Source organism: Puma concolor, chromosome A1 (assembly GCF_028749965.1).
Source record: "Puma concolor isolate L17-30 chromosome A1, mPumCon1.1.hap2, whole genome shotgun sequence".
In the NCBI taxonomy this organism is placed as follows: domain Eukaryota; kingdom Metazoa; phylum Chordata; class Mammalia; order Carnivora; family Felidae; genus Puma; species Puma concolor.
This window is the reverse complement of record NC_141667.1, coordinates 158,037,503-158,059,989: the sequence shown is the minus strand read 5'-3', so window position 1 is coordinate 158,059,989 and position 22,487 is coordinate 158,037,503. Positions and strand designations below refer to the sequence as shown.

Sequence of the window (22,487 nt, the reverse complement as noted above, 5' to 3'; positions counted from 1 at the left end):
AAGATCTATTATTTATATGCCAAAATATGAGGAAAGAGACTTTCAAACAAGTGAAAGAGTGTATTTATGAGCAAACTATTTCCACTACAATTCACAATTATTAGAAAAAAATACTTAATGGGGCGCCTGGGTGGCGCAGTCGGTTAAGCGTCCGACTTCAGCCAGGTCACGATCTCACGGTCCGTGAGTTCGAGCCCCGCGTCGGGCTCTGGGCTGATGGCTCAGAGCCTGGAGCCTGTTTCCGATTCTGTGTCTTCCTCTCTCTCTGCCCCTCCCCCATTCATGCTCTGTCTCTCTCTGTCCCAAAAATAAATAAACGTTGAAAAAAAAAAAAAAGAAAAAAATACTTAATGGACATCTGATTGTTAATTTCTCAATACCTTCTGTTTACTTGACATGTGATTAACGTTGTCTCATTAAAATCAGTATATGATTTTCTCTATACTTTGATATAATTTTTATGCCAAGTTTCATGGAAAAACTAAAGAAACATAAAGAAAATCTCATTGACTTTTAAGACATTTATGCCTTTCATGACCATGTTTTTATGAATGGATAATCTATATTACACATATTAGTTGAGTAGTTGATCTAACCTGATTATATCACTTGATAAAACTCTCATATTTTTATGATGTAACTATGTCTGTGAACAATTCATTGTGCATTAAAAATCATATCAAGCTAAAAGTATACTTCAATATACCTAGTCTAAAAATGAAAAAAAACACATGACTACAGAAACAATTGTCCCTTGCTTAGGCAATTTGGTAGAAGTGGTGACTTAGGGAAGGAAGTGCTTGATGTTTCTATAACACAATCACAGCCATTTGTCACTTCTTGTATTCCTTGCAGTAAACATTTATCATGGCATGGGAGAATCAGAACTTTAACTCAGACTTTATCCAGGTGGGAATCTTCAATGACAGCCCCACTTGCATCTTCCTTTTCTCACTGGTCTTGGGCATCTTCACAGTGGCCTTCATGGGAAACACTGTTATGGTTCTCCTCATCTGCCTGGACAACCAGCTCCACACCAACATGTACTTGCTCCTCAGCCAACTCTCCCTCATGGACCTCATGCTCATCTGCACCACTGTACCCAAGATGGCTTTCAACTACTTGTCTGGCAGAAAGTCCATCTCTCTGGCTGGTTGTGGAGCCCAGATATTCTTATATGTGTCTCTGCTTGGAGCAGAATGTTTCCTGTTGGCTTCAATGGCCTAAGACCATTATGTTGCCATTTGCCACCTATTAAGATCTCCTGGCAGCTTCTTCATACATTCTTGGCTCGCATGATGGTCTAATTGAAGCTGTAGTTGCATTGTCTTTCTCATATTGTGGTGCCAGGAAATGCCCCACTTTTTCTGTGATGTCCCTGCCCTTCTCACTCTCTCATGCACCAGCATATTGTTATTTAATGGTTGATATTTATATTCTATGTTATTATTCTTATTTCCCCTGTAGCAATAATCATTGCTTCCTATGTTAATGTTATTGTGGCTGTCATTCAAATGGGGTCTAGAGAGGTCCAACGGAAATCTTTTACCACCAGTTCCTCTCACTTCATGGTGATGGTAAAGTAGTATGAGCAGGTTTGTTCATATACATGAGGACCGCTTAAGATTATTCTCCCACCCAGGGCAAAATGGTGTCTGTCTTCTACACCTTTCTTACTCCCATGCTGAATCCCCTCATCTAGATCCTCTGCAACAATGAAGTGGCCAAAGCTTTCATAGGGGAGGCAGAGTCTAGAGAGTAAATAGACTGATAATATTTATACTTAGGTTTTATTTCCCTTTATTCTTTGCCTTATGCTTAACTTTATGTATTTAACCAATACAATTAAATAACTAATGTTTACTGATCTTTGTACATTTATAGGGAAAACATAAGATTTAGAAAATTGAAAACTCTGCTGTTTTTCTTCTTCAAATATTTGATTTATTATTGTTTTTTTAAATTTTTTGTTTCAAGTTTATATTTGAATTCCAGTAAGTAAAAATATAGTGTAATACTGGTTTCAGAATGTAGTGATTCATTACTTATATATAACACCCAGGACTCAAAAGAACAAGTACCTTCCTTCATACTCCTCACTAATTTAAACCATCCCAGTGGCCAATGCCCCTCTAAGAATACTCAGTTTTTTTCTCTATACTTAAGAGTCTGTTTTATGGTTCGCTTCAATCATTTTCCCCTATGTTCATTTATTTCATATTTTAAATTACACATATTAGTTAAATTGTATGGTATTTGTTTTTCTCTGACTTATTTCACTTATCATATACACTCTAGCTTCATCCACATTATTGCAAATGGCAAGATTTCATCATTTTTGATGGCTGAGTAATATTCCATTGTATATGTATGTGCATACTCCTGAACAATGAGTCAAAAATTTATTAAAATGGAAATAAATATTTTGCAAAAAATAAAAATGGAAATATGACATAGAAAAATTTATAAAATGTGACAAAAATAATTCTAAGTAAAAAGTTTATAGTGATGCATATCAACATTTAAAAAAGATCTTAAATTAACTGATTAAAATAACTTAAAAATAATAATTAATAAAGCCCAAATTTAACAGAAGTAGATAATAATAAACAAGATAGTAGATAAAAATTAAACAGAGACTATTAAAACCAAATCAATAATCAATGTAATAAAGAACCATTTTTTGAGAAGATAAACAAAATTGGCAAATCTTCAGTTAAACTAAAAAAAGAAAGGAATAAAATTAATGAAATTATCAGTGAAAGAGATATTGCAACTTATGCCACAGAATGACAAATGATCATAAGAAGCATCTATGAAAAACTATTTGTCTAGGAATTAACTAATTTAGGAGAAAACGATACATTTCTGTAAATATACCACCTAAAATACAGAATTATGAAGACATGGAAAATTGAGGCAGGTCATTAACAAGTAAAGAATTGAATCAATAACCAAAACCACACCACACGGAAATTCCAGGAGCAGATGCCATCACTAGTGAATTCTACCAAATATTTAATGAAGAATTAATAAGTATCCTTCTCAAACTCTTCTTAAAAAATGATGAACAGGGAATGCTTCCAAACTTTTTAATGAGAAAAGTGTTAATATGATACCAAAGAGAGAGAACTCTAAAAGAAAATAAAAATTACATGCCAACATTTCATGATGACCACAGATGTAAAATTCCTCAGGAACTATTAGCGAGCTGAATTCAAAAGCACATTACAATTATTATTTTTAATTATTATTACACACGACCAAGTAGGATTTATTTCTGAGATGCAGGTGTGGTTCAAGATACATGAATTAATTAATCTGATGCATCATATAAACAGAATAAAAAATTAAAAAAAAAATAACGCAGTCCTCTCAATAGAAGCAGAGAAAAAAAACTATGACAAAATTCAGCATCCTTTTATGAGTAAAAACTCTCAGCAAAGTGGGTTTAGAGGGAAGGCAGCTAACTCAATGTAAGAAAGGCCATATATGACAACCCCATGGCTAACATCATACTCACTGGTGTTAGGCTGAAAGTTTTCCCTCTAAAACAAAGAACAAGACCAGAATGTCCTCTGCTTCTCCTCTATTTAACTGAGTACTGAAAGCCCTAGATAGAATATTAAGAAATAGAAAAAAAAAATTAAAGGTCACCTAATTTTAAAAGAATGTAAAATATCACTATTGGCAGACTGGATGACCGTATTTAGAAAAAACTAAAGACTCCATTAAAATTACTGATACAATGAGGGGGCACCTGGCTGGCTCGGTCAGAAGAGAGTGTGAGTCTTGATCTCAGGCTTGTGAGTTGAAGCCCCACATTGGGCTTAGAGATTACTAAAAATATATAAGTAAACTTTAAAATAATTTTAGTAGAAGGAATAAATGAATTATTTTAAGTTTAAGTATGTAAATCAACATATATTAACATTGAAGGAACAATCCCATTTACAATATCAATCAAAAAAGAATTAAACACTTGGAAATAAATTTTACCATGGTGGTAAAAGACCTTTGCACTTACACTGTAACACTAATGAAATGAATTGGAAATGGAAACACACTGAAATGGAAAGATAACCTGTGTATATGAATTGGAAGAATACCTTTGTTAAAATGGCTACACTACCCAAAGTGATCTTCAGATTCAATGTAATCACTTCCTACAGAATGCAATAGAGACCAGAAATAAGCCCAAGTATATGTGTTCAATTAATCTTCAACAAAGACACCAAGAATACACAATGAGAAAAAAAGTTTCTTCAATAATTGATGCTGGGAAAACTGGTCAGCCATGCGCAAAAATAAATAAAGAAATAAAGAAATAAATAAATAAGATCCTTATCTTACAGCATACCAAAAATAAAAGAAATACACATTTAACATAAAAACATAAAATATGAAAGTTTACAACTTGTAGACGTAAATATAAGGAAAAACCTTATTGACATTCTTTGCAAATATATATTGATTTCACACCAAAGTCAGAGGCAATATAAGCAAAAACAGACGTGTTGAACTACATCAAATTCAAAAGCTTCTGGACAACAAGCAACAAGATAAAGAGGCAACCTATGAAATTGTACAAAATATTTACAAATTTTGTACCTTATAAGGGCTCGCTATAAAATCTGTATAAAAAAATGCTATACAACTTCATAGCTAAAACAACAAATAAGTCAATTAAAATATAGAAAATGTACCTAAATCGATACTTTTCAAATGAAGACATACAAATGGCCAATATACACATGAAAAGATGCTCAACATCACTCATCATCAGGGAAATGCAAATGAATATATTTTGCATTCTCTTATCCTTCGGAGACTTCTGTAAGTGTTAATGATATTCTTTTTAATGTTTATTTTTGAGAGAGAGAGAGAGAGAATGAGCAAGAGAGGGGCAGAGAGAGGGATACACAGAATCGGAAGCAGGATCCAGGCTCTGAGCTCAGCACAGAGCCTGACGTGGGGCTCAAACCCACGAACAGTGAGATCATGACCTGAGCTGAAATTGGACGCCCATCCAACTGAGCCACCCAGATGCTCCAAAATGATGTTCTTGATGAAAGTCCAAGAAGTCCTTTAAGTTCTGAACTTTTTCTTAATTTACTTATCTTTTTTTCTGTTTAGTATGAACAATTTTAAGTAACCTATCTTGAAGTTCACAATATCTTTTTTTGAGATTGACTCCATTCTTATATCCCCCTAGTAAGTGGTTTTTTTTTAAAATTTTAATTCCAGTAGATTTAACATACAGTGTTATATTACTTTCAAGTGTATAATATAGTGATTCACAATTCTGCATATTACTCAGTGTTCATCATGATAAGTGTATTCTTAATCACTTTCACCTATTTCACCCATTACCTGACCCACCTCCAGTCTGGTAAACATCTTTTTGTTCTGTATAATTAAGAGCTTGGGTTTTTGTTTTCTTCTGTTCTGTTTTGTTTTGTTGAGTTTCAGTTTTGGTTTTGGATTCAGTTTGTCTCTTTTTTTCTCCTTTGTTGGTTTCTTTTGTTTCTTAAATTCCACACATGATTGAAATCATATGGTATTTGCCTTTCTCTGACTGATGTATTTCACTTAGCATTGTACTCTCTAGTTACATCCATGTTGTTGCCAATGGTAACATTTCATTATTTTTTATGGATGAGTAAAAAAGAAAAGATTATATATATCTTATTTGTTCTTCTAATGATGGACACTTGGGTTCCTTCTATATATGGACTATTGTAAACAATACTGCAATAAACATAGGAATGCATATATCTTTTTGAATAAGTGTTATTTTCTTTGGATAAATACCAGTTGGAAACACTGAATCATATGGTAGTCCTATTTCTAATTTTTGAGGAAATTCCATACTGTTTTCCACAATGGTTATAGCAGTATGCATTAACAATAACATCTCTTGAGGGTTTATATTTCTCCACATCATTCTTCTTTTCTTTTAAGAACAGATTTCTTATGATGTACTTCACATACCATAAATTCACCTGTTTAAAGTGTACAATTAAATATATATATATTTTAATTTTTAGCAAATTTGCAGTGTGTTCAACCATCACCACAATTTAACTTTAAAATGTTTCCATCCCCACTAAAATAAACCCCATACACATTACCAGTCAATTCTAATTCTCTACCTGCACCTACAACATCTTGAGCAATGACAAGTCTACTTTAAAGCTCTATAAATTTGCCTATTTGGCACATTTTATATGAATGGAATCATACAGTATGTGGCTTTTTGTGACTGGTTTCCTTCACTTAGCATAACGTTTTAAAATTTCATCCCAATTTGTAGCATGTATTAGTACTTAATTTATTTTTATTGGTGAATATATTGGATGTTAGAGAATATCACATTTTATTTATTTCATCAGTTGATGTGCATTTAGGTTATTTTAACTTTTTGACTATTATGAATAACGCTGCTTGGAATATTTTTACACATTTTTTTGTGGGAGCATACATTTAAATTTTTCTCAGGTTAAATACCTAAGAGTGCAATCACTACATCATATAGTAATTCTGTGTTTAACCTTTTTTTTTTTTTAGTTTATTTATTTATTTTGAGAGAGAGACAGAGAGAGAGAGAATGCATGCAAGTGGCAAAGGGGCAGAGAGAGAGGGAGAGTAAGAATCCCATGACATGGGGCTTAACCACATGAAACATGAGATTATGACCTGAGCTGAAATCAAGAGTTGGGTGCTCAAATGACTGGAACATTCAGGCACACCACTGTGTTTAAATTTTCAAAGAACTGCCAAATGTTTTCCAACGGTTTTGCACCATTTTACATTCTCTGCTATCAATGCATGAGGGCTCCAATTTCTCCACATTCAATCTATTTTTTGTAATTTATTTATTTAAATTAAAGTTAGTTAACATACTGTGTAGTATTGGGTTCAGGAGTAGAACCCAGTGATTCATCACTTATAAGATATAAGAAATATTATGAAAAATCATACGCCAACAAATAGGACAACCTAGAAGTAGATGAATTCCTGGAAACATACAAACTACCAAAGCGATACAGGAATAAATAAAAAATTTGAACAGTCTGATAACCATCAAAGACATTGAATTAGTAATCAAAAAATTCCCAACAAACAGAAGTCCAGAGCCAGATGACTTTAAAGGCAAATACTACCAAACATTTCAAAAATAATTAGTACCTATTGTTCTCAAACTATTCCAAAACACAGACAAGGAAGGCAAACTTTCAAATTCATTCTTTGAAGCAAGCATTACCCTGATACCATAAACATATAAAGACATGGCTAGAAAAGAATACTACAGGCCAACATCTTGGACAAACATAGATCCAAAAGCCCTCAAAACTACTTGCAAACCAAGTATAACAATACATTTAAAAACCATTCACCATGATCAAGTGGGATTTGTTTTTTACTGAGTTGCAAGGGTAGTTCAAAATTCCCAATCAATCAACATGATACATCATATCAATAACAGAAAGGATAAGAACCATGTGATCATTTAAATAGAGTAAAAAAATCCATTTGGCAAAGTAAAACTTCATTCATGATAGAACCATTCAACAAATTAGGTTTAGAAGAAACATACTTGAACATAATAAAGGCCATGTATTATAAACCCTGAGATAACATCATACTCAATATGAAATACTGAGAGCTTTTCCTCTATGGTCAGGATGAAGACAAGGATGTGCATTATCACTGATTTTATTCAACATAACTACTGAATGTTGTAGCTACATAGGCAGACAAGAAAAACACAAAGAGAAATGTGGTTTTTTATTAAATTTTTTTTGTCGTTTATTCATTATTGAAAGATAGAGACAGAGCATGAGCAGGGGAGGAGCAGAGAGAGACACACACAGGATCCAAAGTAGGTTCCAGGCTCCGAGCTGTCAGCACAGAGCCCAACGCGGGGTTTGAACTCACAAACCATGAGATCATGACCTGAGCCCAAGTCTGACGCCCAACTGACTGAGCCAGCCAGGCACCCCCACAAAGAGAAATTTGTAAAGAGGAAGTATAACTTTCACTATTTGCAGATTACATGATACTATATATAGCAAACCCAAAGACTCCACCCAGAAACTACTATAGCTGATATATGAATTTATTAGATTTTCAGTATACAAAATCAATATACAGATTTATCATTTACATACACTATCATGAAGTAGTAGAAAAGGAATTTAAGAAACTGCCCATTTAGAATTTCACCAAAATAATAAAATATCTAGAAATAGACTTAACAAATGAGGTGAAAGGGCTGTACTCTGAAATCTACAAACCATTGATGAAGGAAGTTGAAGATGACAGGAATAAAGGACAGAATATGCGATGTTTCTGGACTGCAAGAACAAATATCATTATCATGTTTATATTATCTAATGCAATATAAAGATTTATTGTAATTCCTGTTGAAATACCAATAGCATACACACACACACACACACACACACACACACACACACACACACATTTTACAGAACTAGAACAGGTAATGATAACATATTTAGGTCTAAAATGAGTCCCTTGTCAGCAGCATGACATGGAACTTTTTTTCTTATCAATCCATTCTGTCACCTTATATCTTTTGATTGGAGCATCTAGCTTATTTATATTCAAAGTAATTATTAATGATATATGTTTACTGGCTTCTTATTATTTGTTTTGTGGTTGTTGCTGACGATTTTTTATGATCCTTTCTTGTCATTCCCCTTTTCATGTTTTGCTGATTTTATTTAGTGATATACTTTATTCTTTGCATATTTATTAGTGAGTATTTGTATATAGTCACTATTACCATATTACCTCTTTTGCATATAGCAGTCTTTATTTAATTCTTGGTCATTTAAGTTTGAACCCATTCTTTACTCTTCCTTACATTTTAGGTACATATTGTCACATTTTACATCTTTTTATATTGTGAATTCCTTGATATTTTTTACATAAATATTCATCTGCTGATAGCTAGTTTATTTATATTTGCATATAAAGTAGAAGTTAATGGCTATTAATACTAAGAAAATTTTAATTTGACCTGGATTTAGGAAATCATTCAAACAGTTTAGAAATTGTCACATATGAAGTCACATGTTCAAAAATAGTTATTCATAATTAAACAATGTCTAAACTATTTTTCTTATTTTCAGGTGGAAAACTAATTATGTATGAAGTCCTAAGAGAAAAAATGGGTGCTAAAATAAATTATTATAATTGAAGAACAGGGACTGAATTCCCTGGATGGATTATGAAATTAAATCACAGATGACTTACTAAAATTGTGTTACATATATTTTCTCTGAAAGTTAAAGGATTTCAGTTACTCTGTAAATAGTATCATTCTTGATAACACCTGGAAGGTAAGTTTGAATGAGACTGTACATTCCAAAATATCTAAAGCATTCTGATGTTCAATCAAAGGGAATAGAATTTTATTCAAAAGCTATATGTATTAGCAATTTTGATATTTTGAAGTTCTTTAAGTACGGACCACTTTTTCATGTTGATCTCTAACTTACCCCTTTATAGTCTCTGTAAAATAAATGTATTTCTTATATTTGTCACAGATCTTTTTGAAGGTTAAATTAAATAATACCTGTGAAGATATTAAATACAAGGCATTATTTAGAACAATGTTATAAATGCTAAATTCAGAATCATTGCAAGACTCTCCAGTGGATCTAGTCTATTTGTTCTTGTTTCCAATCACTGTGAGGATCATATAGGCTTCATTTTTGTGCAATTTTCTGTAGTTGAACTAAACACATAGAAAATAAGCATATAGCTTACAAATCAGGAACAAATAATCTAATAAGAAAAATAGATTATTTTCAAAAATAATCAAGAGGAATAAATTAAGGTTATTGCAAATTAGGGTGGGGAGATGTGATTTGGATGTAAGTAATGATAGTAATGCTCATCTGATGAATTCATGTTGTGATACATGTATTTAAAGAATTAACCTATTCTACTTTTTAACAATCCTTAGAGGAATGGAGGGAATTAAAATAAAATCTCAGAGACATTAGCTAACCTGTCTGTTGACATAGGAGTTGGTGGTAGATCAAGACTATAAACTCAGTAAACTGTCTGATCTGAAGGTCCATAATATTGCCTTTACATAGAACAGAGGTAGACACCACACATCTTCTGAAAGTTTTTTATATGCATATCTTGCTAGCTAAGGAATGAAGAAGGAGGCATGAAGAAAGATAGTCCTGTTTTGGAATTTGAAAGGAGGTGTGATTTACAAATGTGAAAGATTGTGGAACAGCAGACATCAAGAGACACCTCCTAAAAGCTCCTACTTATCTCAGTTGTATCTTTGGGATCTGGAAGTAGCAGTGTCTCAAATCAAGGTCAGCAAGATGGTGAAATATGCTCTGCAGCTAATTTGAGCCATTTGAGAATTGAACTTATAAGAGGAGTGATACAATCCACTTATTCTTTGGGAAAATCCAAAATTAGAGTGTTGGGTAAAGTGAAAAATAGAAACTTAGTTTTATCTGTAATATTTAGATATGATGCAAATAGATGGGCTTTTTAGAAATACTGATAAGCCTTTCCAAAAGGTATCACAACTCACTTTTGAGAAATGTAACTTGAAAATTTTATAGGTAAACAGAGGATGGATTTAAGTAATAATTCCTAAGTTTCCATAAGGACATTTTTTGCATACCATTTTATCTATAACATACTATTTATTTTTTGTGTCTTTATTAGGAGGGAGAGCATGACTTCTCCATTGACATTAAGCAGCATATATAGAGCAGAGATGAATGCTCAGTTATCCTAATATGTATTCAACTAAACTCTCCTTTTCTCAATTTTCTCTCCCTCATTCACTATCCCCCTCAAATTTCTTTCCAACTCATTTGGTCATTCAAAACACACAAGGTCTTTCAACATTCCACTGAATGTCAACTGTCTTTGTTTAGTCAACTTGACTCTTTTCCTCTCCTCTTCCTATAACAATTTTTAAAATTATCTTTCTTCAAAATACATTTCTTGAAGCTGGTGAGCATAATTAATAAAAACATAAATTATATTTAGCTAAAGTTGTGTCATAGTCTGTTTTTTAAGTATGTATAGACAAAGTCTATTAATTCCACACTATGAGGGATTTGTTGAGAAATTATTTGGATAAAATTTGATGAAGCAATGGATTAATGTACATTATGTTGTTAACTTTATAGCTGTAATGCTTATATAAATTCCTCATGTTATTATAGCTATAACTAAATGCACTTATTAATATAAAATAACACATTTTAACTAAGACATTGCTTCAGAGAGATGATGTGGAGGAGCTTGAGCTGACAGTATTCAGAAATAAGTGTCTTGACCACCAATGTGAAACGTTGTTTACTATAGCTTCCTCTCCTAGGAAAGTAAAGGAAATGAGACTTTGTGAGATCAGTTTGCCAAAATAAAAGATCGTGCAATAGCGTAACATAACATAACATAACATAACATAACATAACATAACAACATAACATAATATATAATTAATATAATATAATAATATATCATTGTATGTATGCCCACATTGAAGAAATAAGAAACATAAAAAAAATACAGGAATATATAGGCAGAACCTCCTTACCTACTACAAAGTAAATTTTACATTTATCTACTGAAAATGGACAACTTAAAACTGTTTCTCATCTCAAATTATTAAAGATTCTTCTAACTGACTTTTATAGAAGCCAGTTAGTTTTGAACAGTTCTAACTATCTCCATTGCAATTCTTCCATTCATTCCTTTTATGGGCTAAAATTCATGGATTGTTGTCACATAATGACATAATGTGAAGGGGAATAGATTTAAAATGTGATGGAGTTTGTTAACACAGAGATTGTAAAAAGCAGCCATGAGCAAAATAAGATCTAAATATAGAGTCAGGTCCTGTCACTTTTAAATAATGGAGACAAGGAAAGCATAGTGAAAAATTACTACAACACTCCTTTAGCAATTTATTTTTATAAATTACTCCATAGAAATTTGATTTGGAAGTTTGTACATAGAGTGTCAAGGACATTTACTTCCCTAGATAATGCCACCTATGTAAGCTGTATTCAGTCTAGATAGCATTATATGGCCTTGATTAAGCAGAAAGACAAGAAGACAAATGCAGGACAAAGAAAAATCTGGCCCATGGAGTTCTTCAGCCTGTGCAGCTTTCAAGGCACTTCCACTTTCCAAATTTATAGAATTGTTATTTATGCAATTAATGTCCAAATTGGGAATACTGATGAATTTGTTGTTTTGGGTATTATTCCAGGATGCACAATTGATTGAAAGATTACCTATTAAAGGGGAAAAAGTGGCAAATTGTCAGGAAATGACTAGATATATGCTGAATGTTCCATAGGTACTAATATTTATGTTTCAAAACATAAAGAGAGAGACTTTCACCAGGTAAAACAACATGAGCAAACTTGAAGTAGAAAGGATATATTGCTTTTTAGAAGCACAGAAATGATAGTAAACCAAGTGATGTTTTAATTTTCTGCTGGTCAATAAATTTTAATCAGAGGCTTGAAAACTCATGTTATTTTTCAGTAGTAATGTTTGAAGTTTTTTCTGTAGCGTGAATAATCACTTTTGAATCACAGTTTGAATAAGGTTAAAAGATTGTGTTAGAAATATTTAATAAACAATTGTGTGTAGAGGAGTGAAATACTTGAAAATTTAAATAGCATGAGCTATGCTTATTTACACAGTGTAGGTTGAGTTTCTTGATAAGTATTATAAATATAAGGAATAATGCTAAGAGAATTTATAACTGGTCAGAAATTTAGGATGTATTAAATACCTGAGTTATGATTGAAATATTATATACACTGAATTGTTGAATGCTACAGAGATAAAGAGTTTAGAAGGACCCAAAGTGGTGAAGAAAATGAATATTCATAATCTGTCCAGGGAGTGTTAGGGAAGAAAGAAAGTAAAGAATTTCTTGTCTCTTGGAAAGGGGGTAAAGAAGGGAAAAAATGAATATGAAAATAAAGAATTATATGTATGCTATTGCATAGCCAAAGAAATCTTAAAAGGTTTTGCTAAGGACATGGAAGAGATTAATTTTATGTAAGCTAGAGTAGTGTGGAGGTAACTAAGTGTGGTCTCTCTTACTTTTAGTAGTATATATTTATTTTAAAATATATATATCATACAAACTTCAGATAATATTCACACTTTAAAAATATAATCTAATTTGATTTTAATAACACACTGTAATATAGATATTATAAATATTCAGGTTAATATACTGTAAAATAAAGATTGTAGGAATTAATTGCCTAAAATCACACAGCTGAAGTAATCTGTACCAGACATGCCTTTGCCTTTGTACTCTCCTTTATCCTGTATCTTGAGATCAATACTTGACTGCCTTGTGGACACATGTCACTTTTAGAGATGAGTGAGGAAACGGTATATTTATGAGGAACTATTTACACTATAACCCACCATTATTAGAATAAATATTACATAATGGACATCAGATTGCTGATTTCTCAATCTCTTCTGTTTACCTGACATGTGATTAATCTTGTCTCATTTCCATCAATACATGATTTTCTCTACACTTCGATAGAAATTTTATGCAAAATTTCATGGAAAACAAAAAAGAACCATAAATAAAATCTCATTGACTTCTCAGAAATTTATGTCTTCCATGATCATAAAGTTTTTATGAATGGATAATCTACACTACGCATATGAGCTGACTAGTTTCTCTAACCTCATTATATGACTTGAGAAAGTTCTCATATTTTTATTTTTTTAATGTTTATTTATTTTTGAGACAGAGACAGAGAATGAGCAGGGGAGGGGCAGAGAGAGAGGGAGACACAGAATCCGAAACAGGCTCCAGGCTCTGAGCTGTCAGCACAGAGCCTGACGCCGGGCTGGAACCCACAAACTGTGAGATCCTGATCTGAGCTGAAGTCGGATGCTTAACTGACTGAGCCACCCAGGTGCCCTGAGAAAACTCTCATATTTTTAACATGTAACTTACTATGTCTGTGAACCACACATTCTTCATTAACAACAAACTTGAATTTAAATAAATAAATTTTTAAACGAAAATAATTCATCTAACATAAAATAATCATATCAAGATAAAACAATGCTTTAATATATCCAGTCTAAAAATGAAATTATGACCAGAGAAACAATTGCCTCTTGCTTAGGCAATTTGGTAGAAGTGGTGACTTAGGGAAGGAAGTGCTTGATGTTTCTATAACACAATCACAGCCATTTGTCACTTCTTGTATTCCTTGCAGTAAACATTTATCATGGCATGGGAGAATCAGACCTTCAACTCAGACTTTATCCTGGTAGGAATCTTCAATGACAGCCCCACTCACATCTTCCTTTTCTCACTGGTCTTGGGCATCTTCACAGTGGCCTTCATGGGAAACACTGTTATGGTTCTCCTCATCTGCCTGGACAACCAACTCCACACCCCCATGTACTTCCTTCTCAGCCAACTCTCCCTCATGGACCTCATGCTCATCTGCACCACTGTACCCAAGATGGTTTTCAACTACTTGTCTGGCAGGAAGTCTATCTCTCTGGCTGGTTGTGGAGCCCAGATATTCTTATATGTGTCTCTGCTTGGAGCAGAATGTTTCCTGTTGGCTTCAATGGCTTATGACCGTTATGTTGCCATTTGCCACCCATTAAGATACTCAATTCTCATGAACCAGAAAATATGTGGTCTCATGGCAGCTTTTTCATGGATTCTTGGCTCACTTGACGGTATAATTGAAGCTGCAGTTGCATTGTCTTTCTCATATTGTGGAGCCCGAGAAATACCCCACTTTTTCTGTGATGTCCCTGCCCTTCTCACTCTCTCATGCACTAACACATTGTTATTTGAAAGGATGGTATTTATATGCTGTATTATTATGCTTCTTTTCCCTGTAGCAGTAATCATTGCTTCCTATGTTCATGTTATTGTGGCTGTCATTCACATGGGATCTGGAGAGGGCCCACGTAAAGCTTTTGGCACCTGTTCTTCTCACCTCATGGTAGTAGGAATGTATTACGGAGCAGCCATGTTCATATACATGAGGCCCAGTTCAGATCGTACCCCCACCCAGGACAAATTCGTGTCTGTCTTCTACACTATCCTTACTCCCATGCTGAATCCTCTCATCTATAGCCTCCGCAACAAGGATGTGGCCAGAGCATTCATGAAGGTGTTAGGAAAGGGTAAGTCTGGAGAGCAAATTGCCTGATAATCTTTACGCTTTGTTTTTTCCCAGTACCTTCTTTGCTTTATGCTTAAATTTATGTATTCAATCAATCCAATTAAGTAACTAATATTTCCTGATCTTTGTAGATTTATAGGCAACAACAAAGATTTTAGAAATTGAAAAATTGTTTTCATTTTTTCTTCAAATAGTTTACATTTTTATGGTAGTTTGAAGCTATGGCTATAAGGAAATTATTTAGTACAAAAAAATCCGCAGTTTATTCCATTGTATTATACCAATTTAAAAATTTTTTGCCATGACTACATCCCATTGTTTGGTTGCATTGATTAAAATTATGTTTTTATAACATGTCATAAGCTTAACCTTGGAGAAAAAATGCTTTTTATGAAATCCAAAAATCTTAATTTGGAGTGATCAATTTTTTAAAAAAAGTGAATGACGAAGCAATTTATGGGAATGAATATAAGATTATTATGTAAATGAATTTGTCATAACTGGATGGGAAATAAGGGGTATTGTATTGTGATATAGCCACATCGAGCTTTAATTGTTCTAGAAATTGTCCTTCTTAGGGGCGCATGGGTGGCTTGGTCGGTTGAGCGTCCGACTTTGGCTCAGGTCATGATCTCAGGGTCCGTGAGTTCGAGCCCCGCATCGGGCTCTGTGCTGACAGCTCAGAGCCTGGAGCCTGTTTCAGATTCTGTGTCTCCCTCTCTCTCTGCCCCTCCCCTGTTCATGCTGTGTCTCTCTCTGTCTCAAAAATAAATAAACGTTAAAAAAAATTAAAAAAAAAAGAAATTGTCCTTCTTCGGGATAGTAGATAACTGGGGTGTTATCATTTATTTTATTTTCCTATAGAAATCAAACAGTCCTATACATGGGAAACTAAAATGTAAATATGAATCCTAAAACATGGTTTTTCTCATTCTTAGATATTTTCCTCTTTATATGGATTGTGTACTGTTATTGTATGAAAACATAATAATTTTTGTTTAATGAAGAAGTATTGGTTTTCTTTAGGCTGCATATTTTCCTTAAATCTCATGTGTGACATCCCCAAATATAAGTTCATAATGATATTTTTATCTATCTAGATATATGTATAAAATACGTATATGTAGATCATCATTTAGATATAGATGATATAGATATATAATTCTGGAGATTCTTGTGGCTTAAACAGAAAAATCTTTATACCATAATATGAATATGAACTGTTTCATTAAAACTGTGTGGTAACATCCCCACTGTATACAACAAATTAACACAAATTTAGCAGCTGTGAATAGCAACCGTTTATGTCAGAGTTTATATTTGTCAGAGTTTCCAGCGTGGCTAACATAGATATTCTGCTTCTGATATCAGAATGTAAGATCCATGTGTTGGTTGGAGCTGCGGTTTTATCTGAAACTTAAGGTCACCTTCAAAGCTCATGCGTTTGTTGAAATGAGTAATTTTTTAAATAATATATTGCTTTTATTTTTTTAACTTTATTTTTTTAATTTACATGCAAATTAGTTAGCATATAGTGCAACAATGATTTCAGGAGTAGATTCCTTAGTGCCCCTTACCCATTTAGCCCATCCCTCTCCCACAATCCCTCCCATAACCCTCAGTTTGTTCTCTATATTTATGAGTCTCTTATATTTTGTCCCCCTCCCTGTTTTTATATTATTTTTGTTTCACTTCCATTATTTTCATATGTTATGTCTCTTAAAGTCCTCATATGAGTGAAGTCATGAGTTTTGTCTTTCTCTGACTAATTTCACTTAGCATAATACCCTCCAGTTCCATCCATGTATTTGCAAATAGCAAGATTTCACTCTTTTTGATTCACTCCATTATGTGTGTATGTGTGTGTGTATGTATATACATATATATATATATATATATATATATATATATATATATATATAACTTCTTCTTTACCCATTCATCCATCGATGGACATTTGGGCTCTTTCCATACTTTGGCTATTGTTGATAGTGCTGCTATAAACATGGGGGTGCATGTGTCCCTTCGAAACAGCACACCTGTATCCCATGGATAAATGCCTAGTAGTGCGATGGCTGGGTCGTAGGATAGTTCTATTTTTAGTTTTTTGGGGAACCTCCATACTTTTTTCAAGAGTGGCTGCATCAGCTTGCATTCCCACCAACAATGCAAAGAGATCCTCTTTCTCCACATCCTCACCAACATCTGTTATTGCCTGAGTTGTTAATGTTAGCCATTCTGACAGGGGTAAGGTGGTATCTCATTGTGGTTTGATTTGCATTTCTCTGATGATGAGTGATGTTGAGCATTTTTTCATGTGTCGATTGGCCATTTGGGTGTCTTCTTGGTGAAGTGTCTATTCATGTTTTGCCCATTTCTTCACTGAATTATTTGTTTTTTGGGTGTTGAGTTTGATAAGTTCTGTATAGATTTTGGATACTAACCCTTTATCTGATGTGTCATTTGCAAATATCTTCTCCCATTCTGTTGGTTGCCTTTTAGTTTTGCTGATTGTTCCCTTCACTGTGCAGAAGCTTTTTGTTTTGATGAGGTCCCGGTAGTTCATTTTTTACTTTTGTTTCCCTTGCCTCCGGAGACATGTTGAGTAAGAAGTTTCTGTGGCCAAGATCAAAGAGGTTTTTGTGTGCTTTCTCCTCGAGGATTTTGGTGAATTCCTGTCTTACATTTAGGTCTTTCATCCATTTTGAGTTTATTTTGTGTATGGTGTAAGAAAGTGGTCCAATTTCATTGTTCTGCATGTCGCTGTCCAGTTTTCCCAGCACCACTTGCTGAACAGACTGTATTTTTTCCGTTGGATATTCTTTCCTGCTTTGTCAAAGATTAGTTGGCCATACATTTGTAGGTCAATTTCTGAGTTCTCTATTCTATTCCATTGATCAGAGTGTCTTTTCTTGTGCCAGTACCATACTGTCTTGATGATTACAGCTTTGTAGTATAGCTGGAAGTCTGGGATTGTGATGCCTCTTCCTTTCGTTTTCTTTTTCAAGATTGTTTTGACTATTCAGGATCTCTTCTGATTCCATACAAATTTTAGGATTATTTGTTCCAGCTCTGTGAAGAATGCTAGTGTTACTTTGATAGGTATTGCATTGAATATGTAGATTTCTTTGGGTAGTATCAACATTTTAATAATATTTGTTCTTCCTACCCAGGAGCATGGAATATTTTCCATTTGTTTGTGTCTTCTTCAATTTCTTTCATAAGCTTTCTTTTTTAAATTTTTTTTCAACGTTTATTTATTTTTGGGACAGAGAGAGACAGAGCATGAACGGGGGAGGGGCAGAGAGAGAGGGAGACACAGAATCGGAAACAGGCTCCAGGCTCTGAGCCATCAGCCCAGAGCCTGACGCGGGGCTCGAACTCACGGACCGCGAGATCGTGACCTGGCTGAAGTCGGACGCTTAACCGACTGCGCCACCCAGGCGCCCCTCTTTCATAAGCTTTCTATAGTTTTCAGTGTATAGATTTTTCACCGCTTTGGTTGGATTTATTCCTAGGTATTTTATGGTTTTTTGTGTAACTGTAAATGGGATCAATTCCTTGATTTGTCTTTCTGTCACTTCATTGTTGGTGTGTACGAATGCAACCTATTTCTATGCATTGATTTTATATCCCTTTACTTTGCTGAATTAATTAATCATTTCTAGCTGTTTTTGGTGGAATATTTTGAGTTTTCTATACAGAGTATCATGTCATCTGTGAAGAGTGAAAGTTGGACCTGCTCCTCGCTGATTTGGATGCCTTTTATTTCCTTGTGTTGTCTGATTGCAAAGGCTACGACTTCCAATACTATGTTGAATAACAGTGGTGAGAGTGGATATCCCTGTCTTGTTCCTGACCTTAGGGGGAAAGCTCTCAGTTTTTCCCCATTGAGGATGATATTAGCGTTGGGTCATTCATATGTGGCTTTTATGATCTTGAGTTATGCTCCCTCTATCCCTAATTTCTTGAGGGTTTTTATAAAGAAAAGATGGTGTATTTTGTCAAATGCTTTCTCTGCACCTATTGAGTGAATCATATGGTTCTTTTATGTTTCCTTTCTTTTAATGATATGATGAATCACATTATTGTTTTGCAGATATTGAACCAGCCCTGCATCCCAGGTATAAATCCTGCTTGGTCGTGGTGAATAATTTTCTTAATGTATTCTTGGATCCAGTTGGCTAATATCTTGTTGAGAATTTTTGCATCCATGGTCATCAGGTATATGGGTCTATAGTTCTGCTTTTTACTGTGGTATCTGTCTGGTTTTGGAATCAGGATAATGCTGGCTTCATAGAAAGAGTTTGTAAGTTTTCCTTCCATTTCTGGAACAGTTTTTGGAACAGTTTCAAGGGAATAGGTGTTACATCTTCTTAGTGTTTGGTAGAATTACCCTGGAAAGATATCTGGCCCTGGACTCTTGTTTTTTGGCAGATTTTTGATTACTAATTCAATGTCGTTACTGGTTATGGGTCTGTTCCAATTTTCTATTTCTTTCTGTTTCAGTTTTGGTAGTGTATATGTTTCTAGGAATTTTTTCCATTTCTTCCAGATTGCCCATTTTATTGGCATATAATTGCTCATAATATTCTCTTATTATTCAGTACTCACTCAGAACATCAATGGACTCAATGTTCCAATCAAAAGGGTAACAGAATGTACAAGAAAACAAGATCCATCTATATGCTGTTTACAAGAGACCCAATTTAGACCTAAAGACACCTTCATATTGAAAATAAGGGGACGGAGAACAATCTATCATGTTAATGGTCAACAAAAGAAACCCAGAGTAGCCATACTTATATCAGACAATCTAGACTTTAAAATAAAGACTGTATCAAGAGATGCAGAAGGGCATTATATCATAATCGAGGGGCCTATCCACCAAGAAGAGCTAACAATTGTAAACATTTATGTGCCAAATGTGAGAGCACCCAAATATATAAGTCAAGTAATTACAAACATAAAGAAACTCATTGAAAGTAATACATAATAGTAGGAGATGTCAACACCCCACTCTCAGCAATGGACAGATCATCTACTCAAAAAATCAACAAGGAAACAATGGCTTTGAATGACACACTGGACCAGATGGACTTAGATATATTCAGAACATTTCATCCTAAAGCAGCAGAATATATTCTTCTCCAGTGCACATGGAACATTCTCCAGAATAGACCATATACTGGGACACAAATCAGCCCTAACTCCAAAAAGATCAAGATCATACAGTGTGTATTTTCATACCACAACACTATGAAACTCGAAATAAAGCACAAGAAAAAATTTGGAAAGGTAACAAATATTTGGAGACTAAACAACATCTTACTAAAGAATGAATGGACTAACCAAGAAGTTAAAGAGGAAATTAAAAAGTATACGGAAGTCAATGAAAATGATAGCACCACAACCCAAAACCTCTGGGATGCAGCAAAGGTGGTCATAAGAGGAAAGTATATAGCAATCCATGCCTTCCTAAAGAAGGAAGAAAGATCTCAGATACACAACCTAACCTTATGCCTTACGGTGCTGGAAAAAGAACAGCAAATAAAACACAAAACCAGCAGAAGAAAGAAATAATAAAGATTAGAGCAGAAATTAATGCTATCAAAACCAAAACAGCAGTAGAACAGATCAATGAAACCAGAAGCTGGTTCTTTGAAAGAATTAACAAAATTGATAAACCACTAGCCAATGGATCAAAAAGAAAAAAGAAAATGACCCAAATAAATGAAATAAAGATTGAAGGAGTAGAGATCACATCAAACACAGCAGAAATGAGTAATTTTTATAAAGCTGACTAACATATGTTTGCTTTTTTTTAACGTTTATTTATTTTTGAGAGAAAGAGAGAGAGAGAGAGAGAGAGCATGAGAAGATGAGCAGGGCAGAGACAGACTGAAAGAGAATCTCAAGCAGGCTCTGTGACTGTGACAGAAATAGGACTCCATTCTACGAACCCTGAGATCAAGACCTGAGCCGAAATCAAGAGTCAAACACAAGTGACTGAGCCATGAACGTGACCCTCTCTGTATGTTTTTTTCATGAGAACTTCTGTGATGTAATGCAAACATTAAGTTCTCTTCTGAAAAATGACAACTAGTTAATATAAGCCAATCAAAGTTCATCTTGTTTCAAATTCTTAAATTCTACTGATTTGTGATATTATAGCTGCACAATTTACTCTTATTTTATAATATAACATAATAATGAGAATAACACCAGGGAATAGAGAATATGGAGATGGTTTAGGATTTTTCTGCCAGACACATCCAGATTAATTGCATACTTATATTCACAAAAGACATAAAAATAATATTTCATTTATTGATTCTACCAGTAATCTGAGAGAAACTTGGTAATGCCCAAATGGTTGAGTGAATTAAGACAACTTTTGGAAATTATTTAAATTCATAATATTTCTGCTTATTAGATTAAGAGAATTTATAGAATTGTATTATAGACTTATAATTTGTCCAGAGCACATGTAATGGGTATTCTATTTATTATAACATTTTACACAATGAATAAAGACATAACATTGTCAATCTTGTAAACAATTATGGATGCTGTATTCAATAATTTTCTTTTTCAATTTTCAGTTTTAAATACGATTAAAACAAATACTACACCTCTTGGATTCTCTGCAAAGCAAACAGATATGAAAAAATTGGTGAGAGCAATAAAATAATATCCATAATGAAATTTTATTTTAATAAAAGAAAGTCTACATTTTAACCAAAATTTCTTGTTCACAATATTGTTTGACATTTTTTTTTTTACTGAAATTCAATTCAAACATTAGTTAAACAAGTTGTTTTACATTTGGATGAAAGTACATACATATGTGTGTGTGTATGTGCATATAGGTGCAAAATAAGTGTTAGTTGAAGCAGTAGAGAAAAATTTTAAAATAGTTATTTTATAAAAAAATAATGAATTTAATATTGGTAATATAAAATTTTTGTGTAGAGAAATTACTCAAGACTGAAATTATATCCTAAGCTCTTGAGAGGGTGCTTCAAGAATAAAACTATTGCAAAACTAGAGGTCATTCATAGATTATTAGGATTAAAAATACATTAAGTCTGTATATAAAGAAAGCCTAAACCTTCATTATTCTTTAAAAAACAATTAGCAAGGAAAATAATATGATTATAAATTTGCTTAAACTTCCTTAAGTTATGTGTGAAAAAAATTCATAAGCTTCTATTTGAATATATAATATAAAGGAGATGATTTGGAGCA

The 22,487-nt window shown here is 33.4% G+C and overlaps 1 protein-coding gene and 1 pseudogene across 1 annotated transcript; both read left to right on the top strand.

Moving 5' to 3' along the window:
• Positions 1–867: 867 nt before the first annotated feature.
• Positions 868–1,762, top strand: LOC112856921 (olfactory receptor 2M3-like; annotated as a pseudogene).
• Positions 1,763–9,316: 7,554 nt separating this feature from the next.
• LOC112856910 (olfactory receptor 2M3-like) lies at positions 9,317–15,263 on the top strand. The gene is made up of 2 exons (XM_025920210.2): positions 9,317–9,374; positions 14,304–15,263. Exon 2 carries the CDS (start codon positions 14,316–14,318, stop codon positions 15,261–15,263), a length of 948 nt encoding a protein of 315 aa, XP_025775995.2. The 5' UTR covers positions 9,317–9,374; positions 14,304–14,315.
• The last annotated feature ends 7,224 nt before the right edge of the window (positions 15,264–22,487 follow it).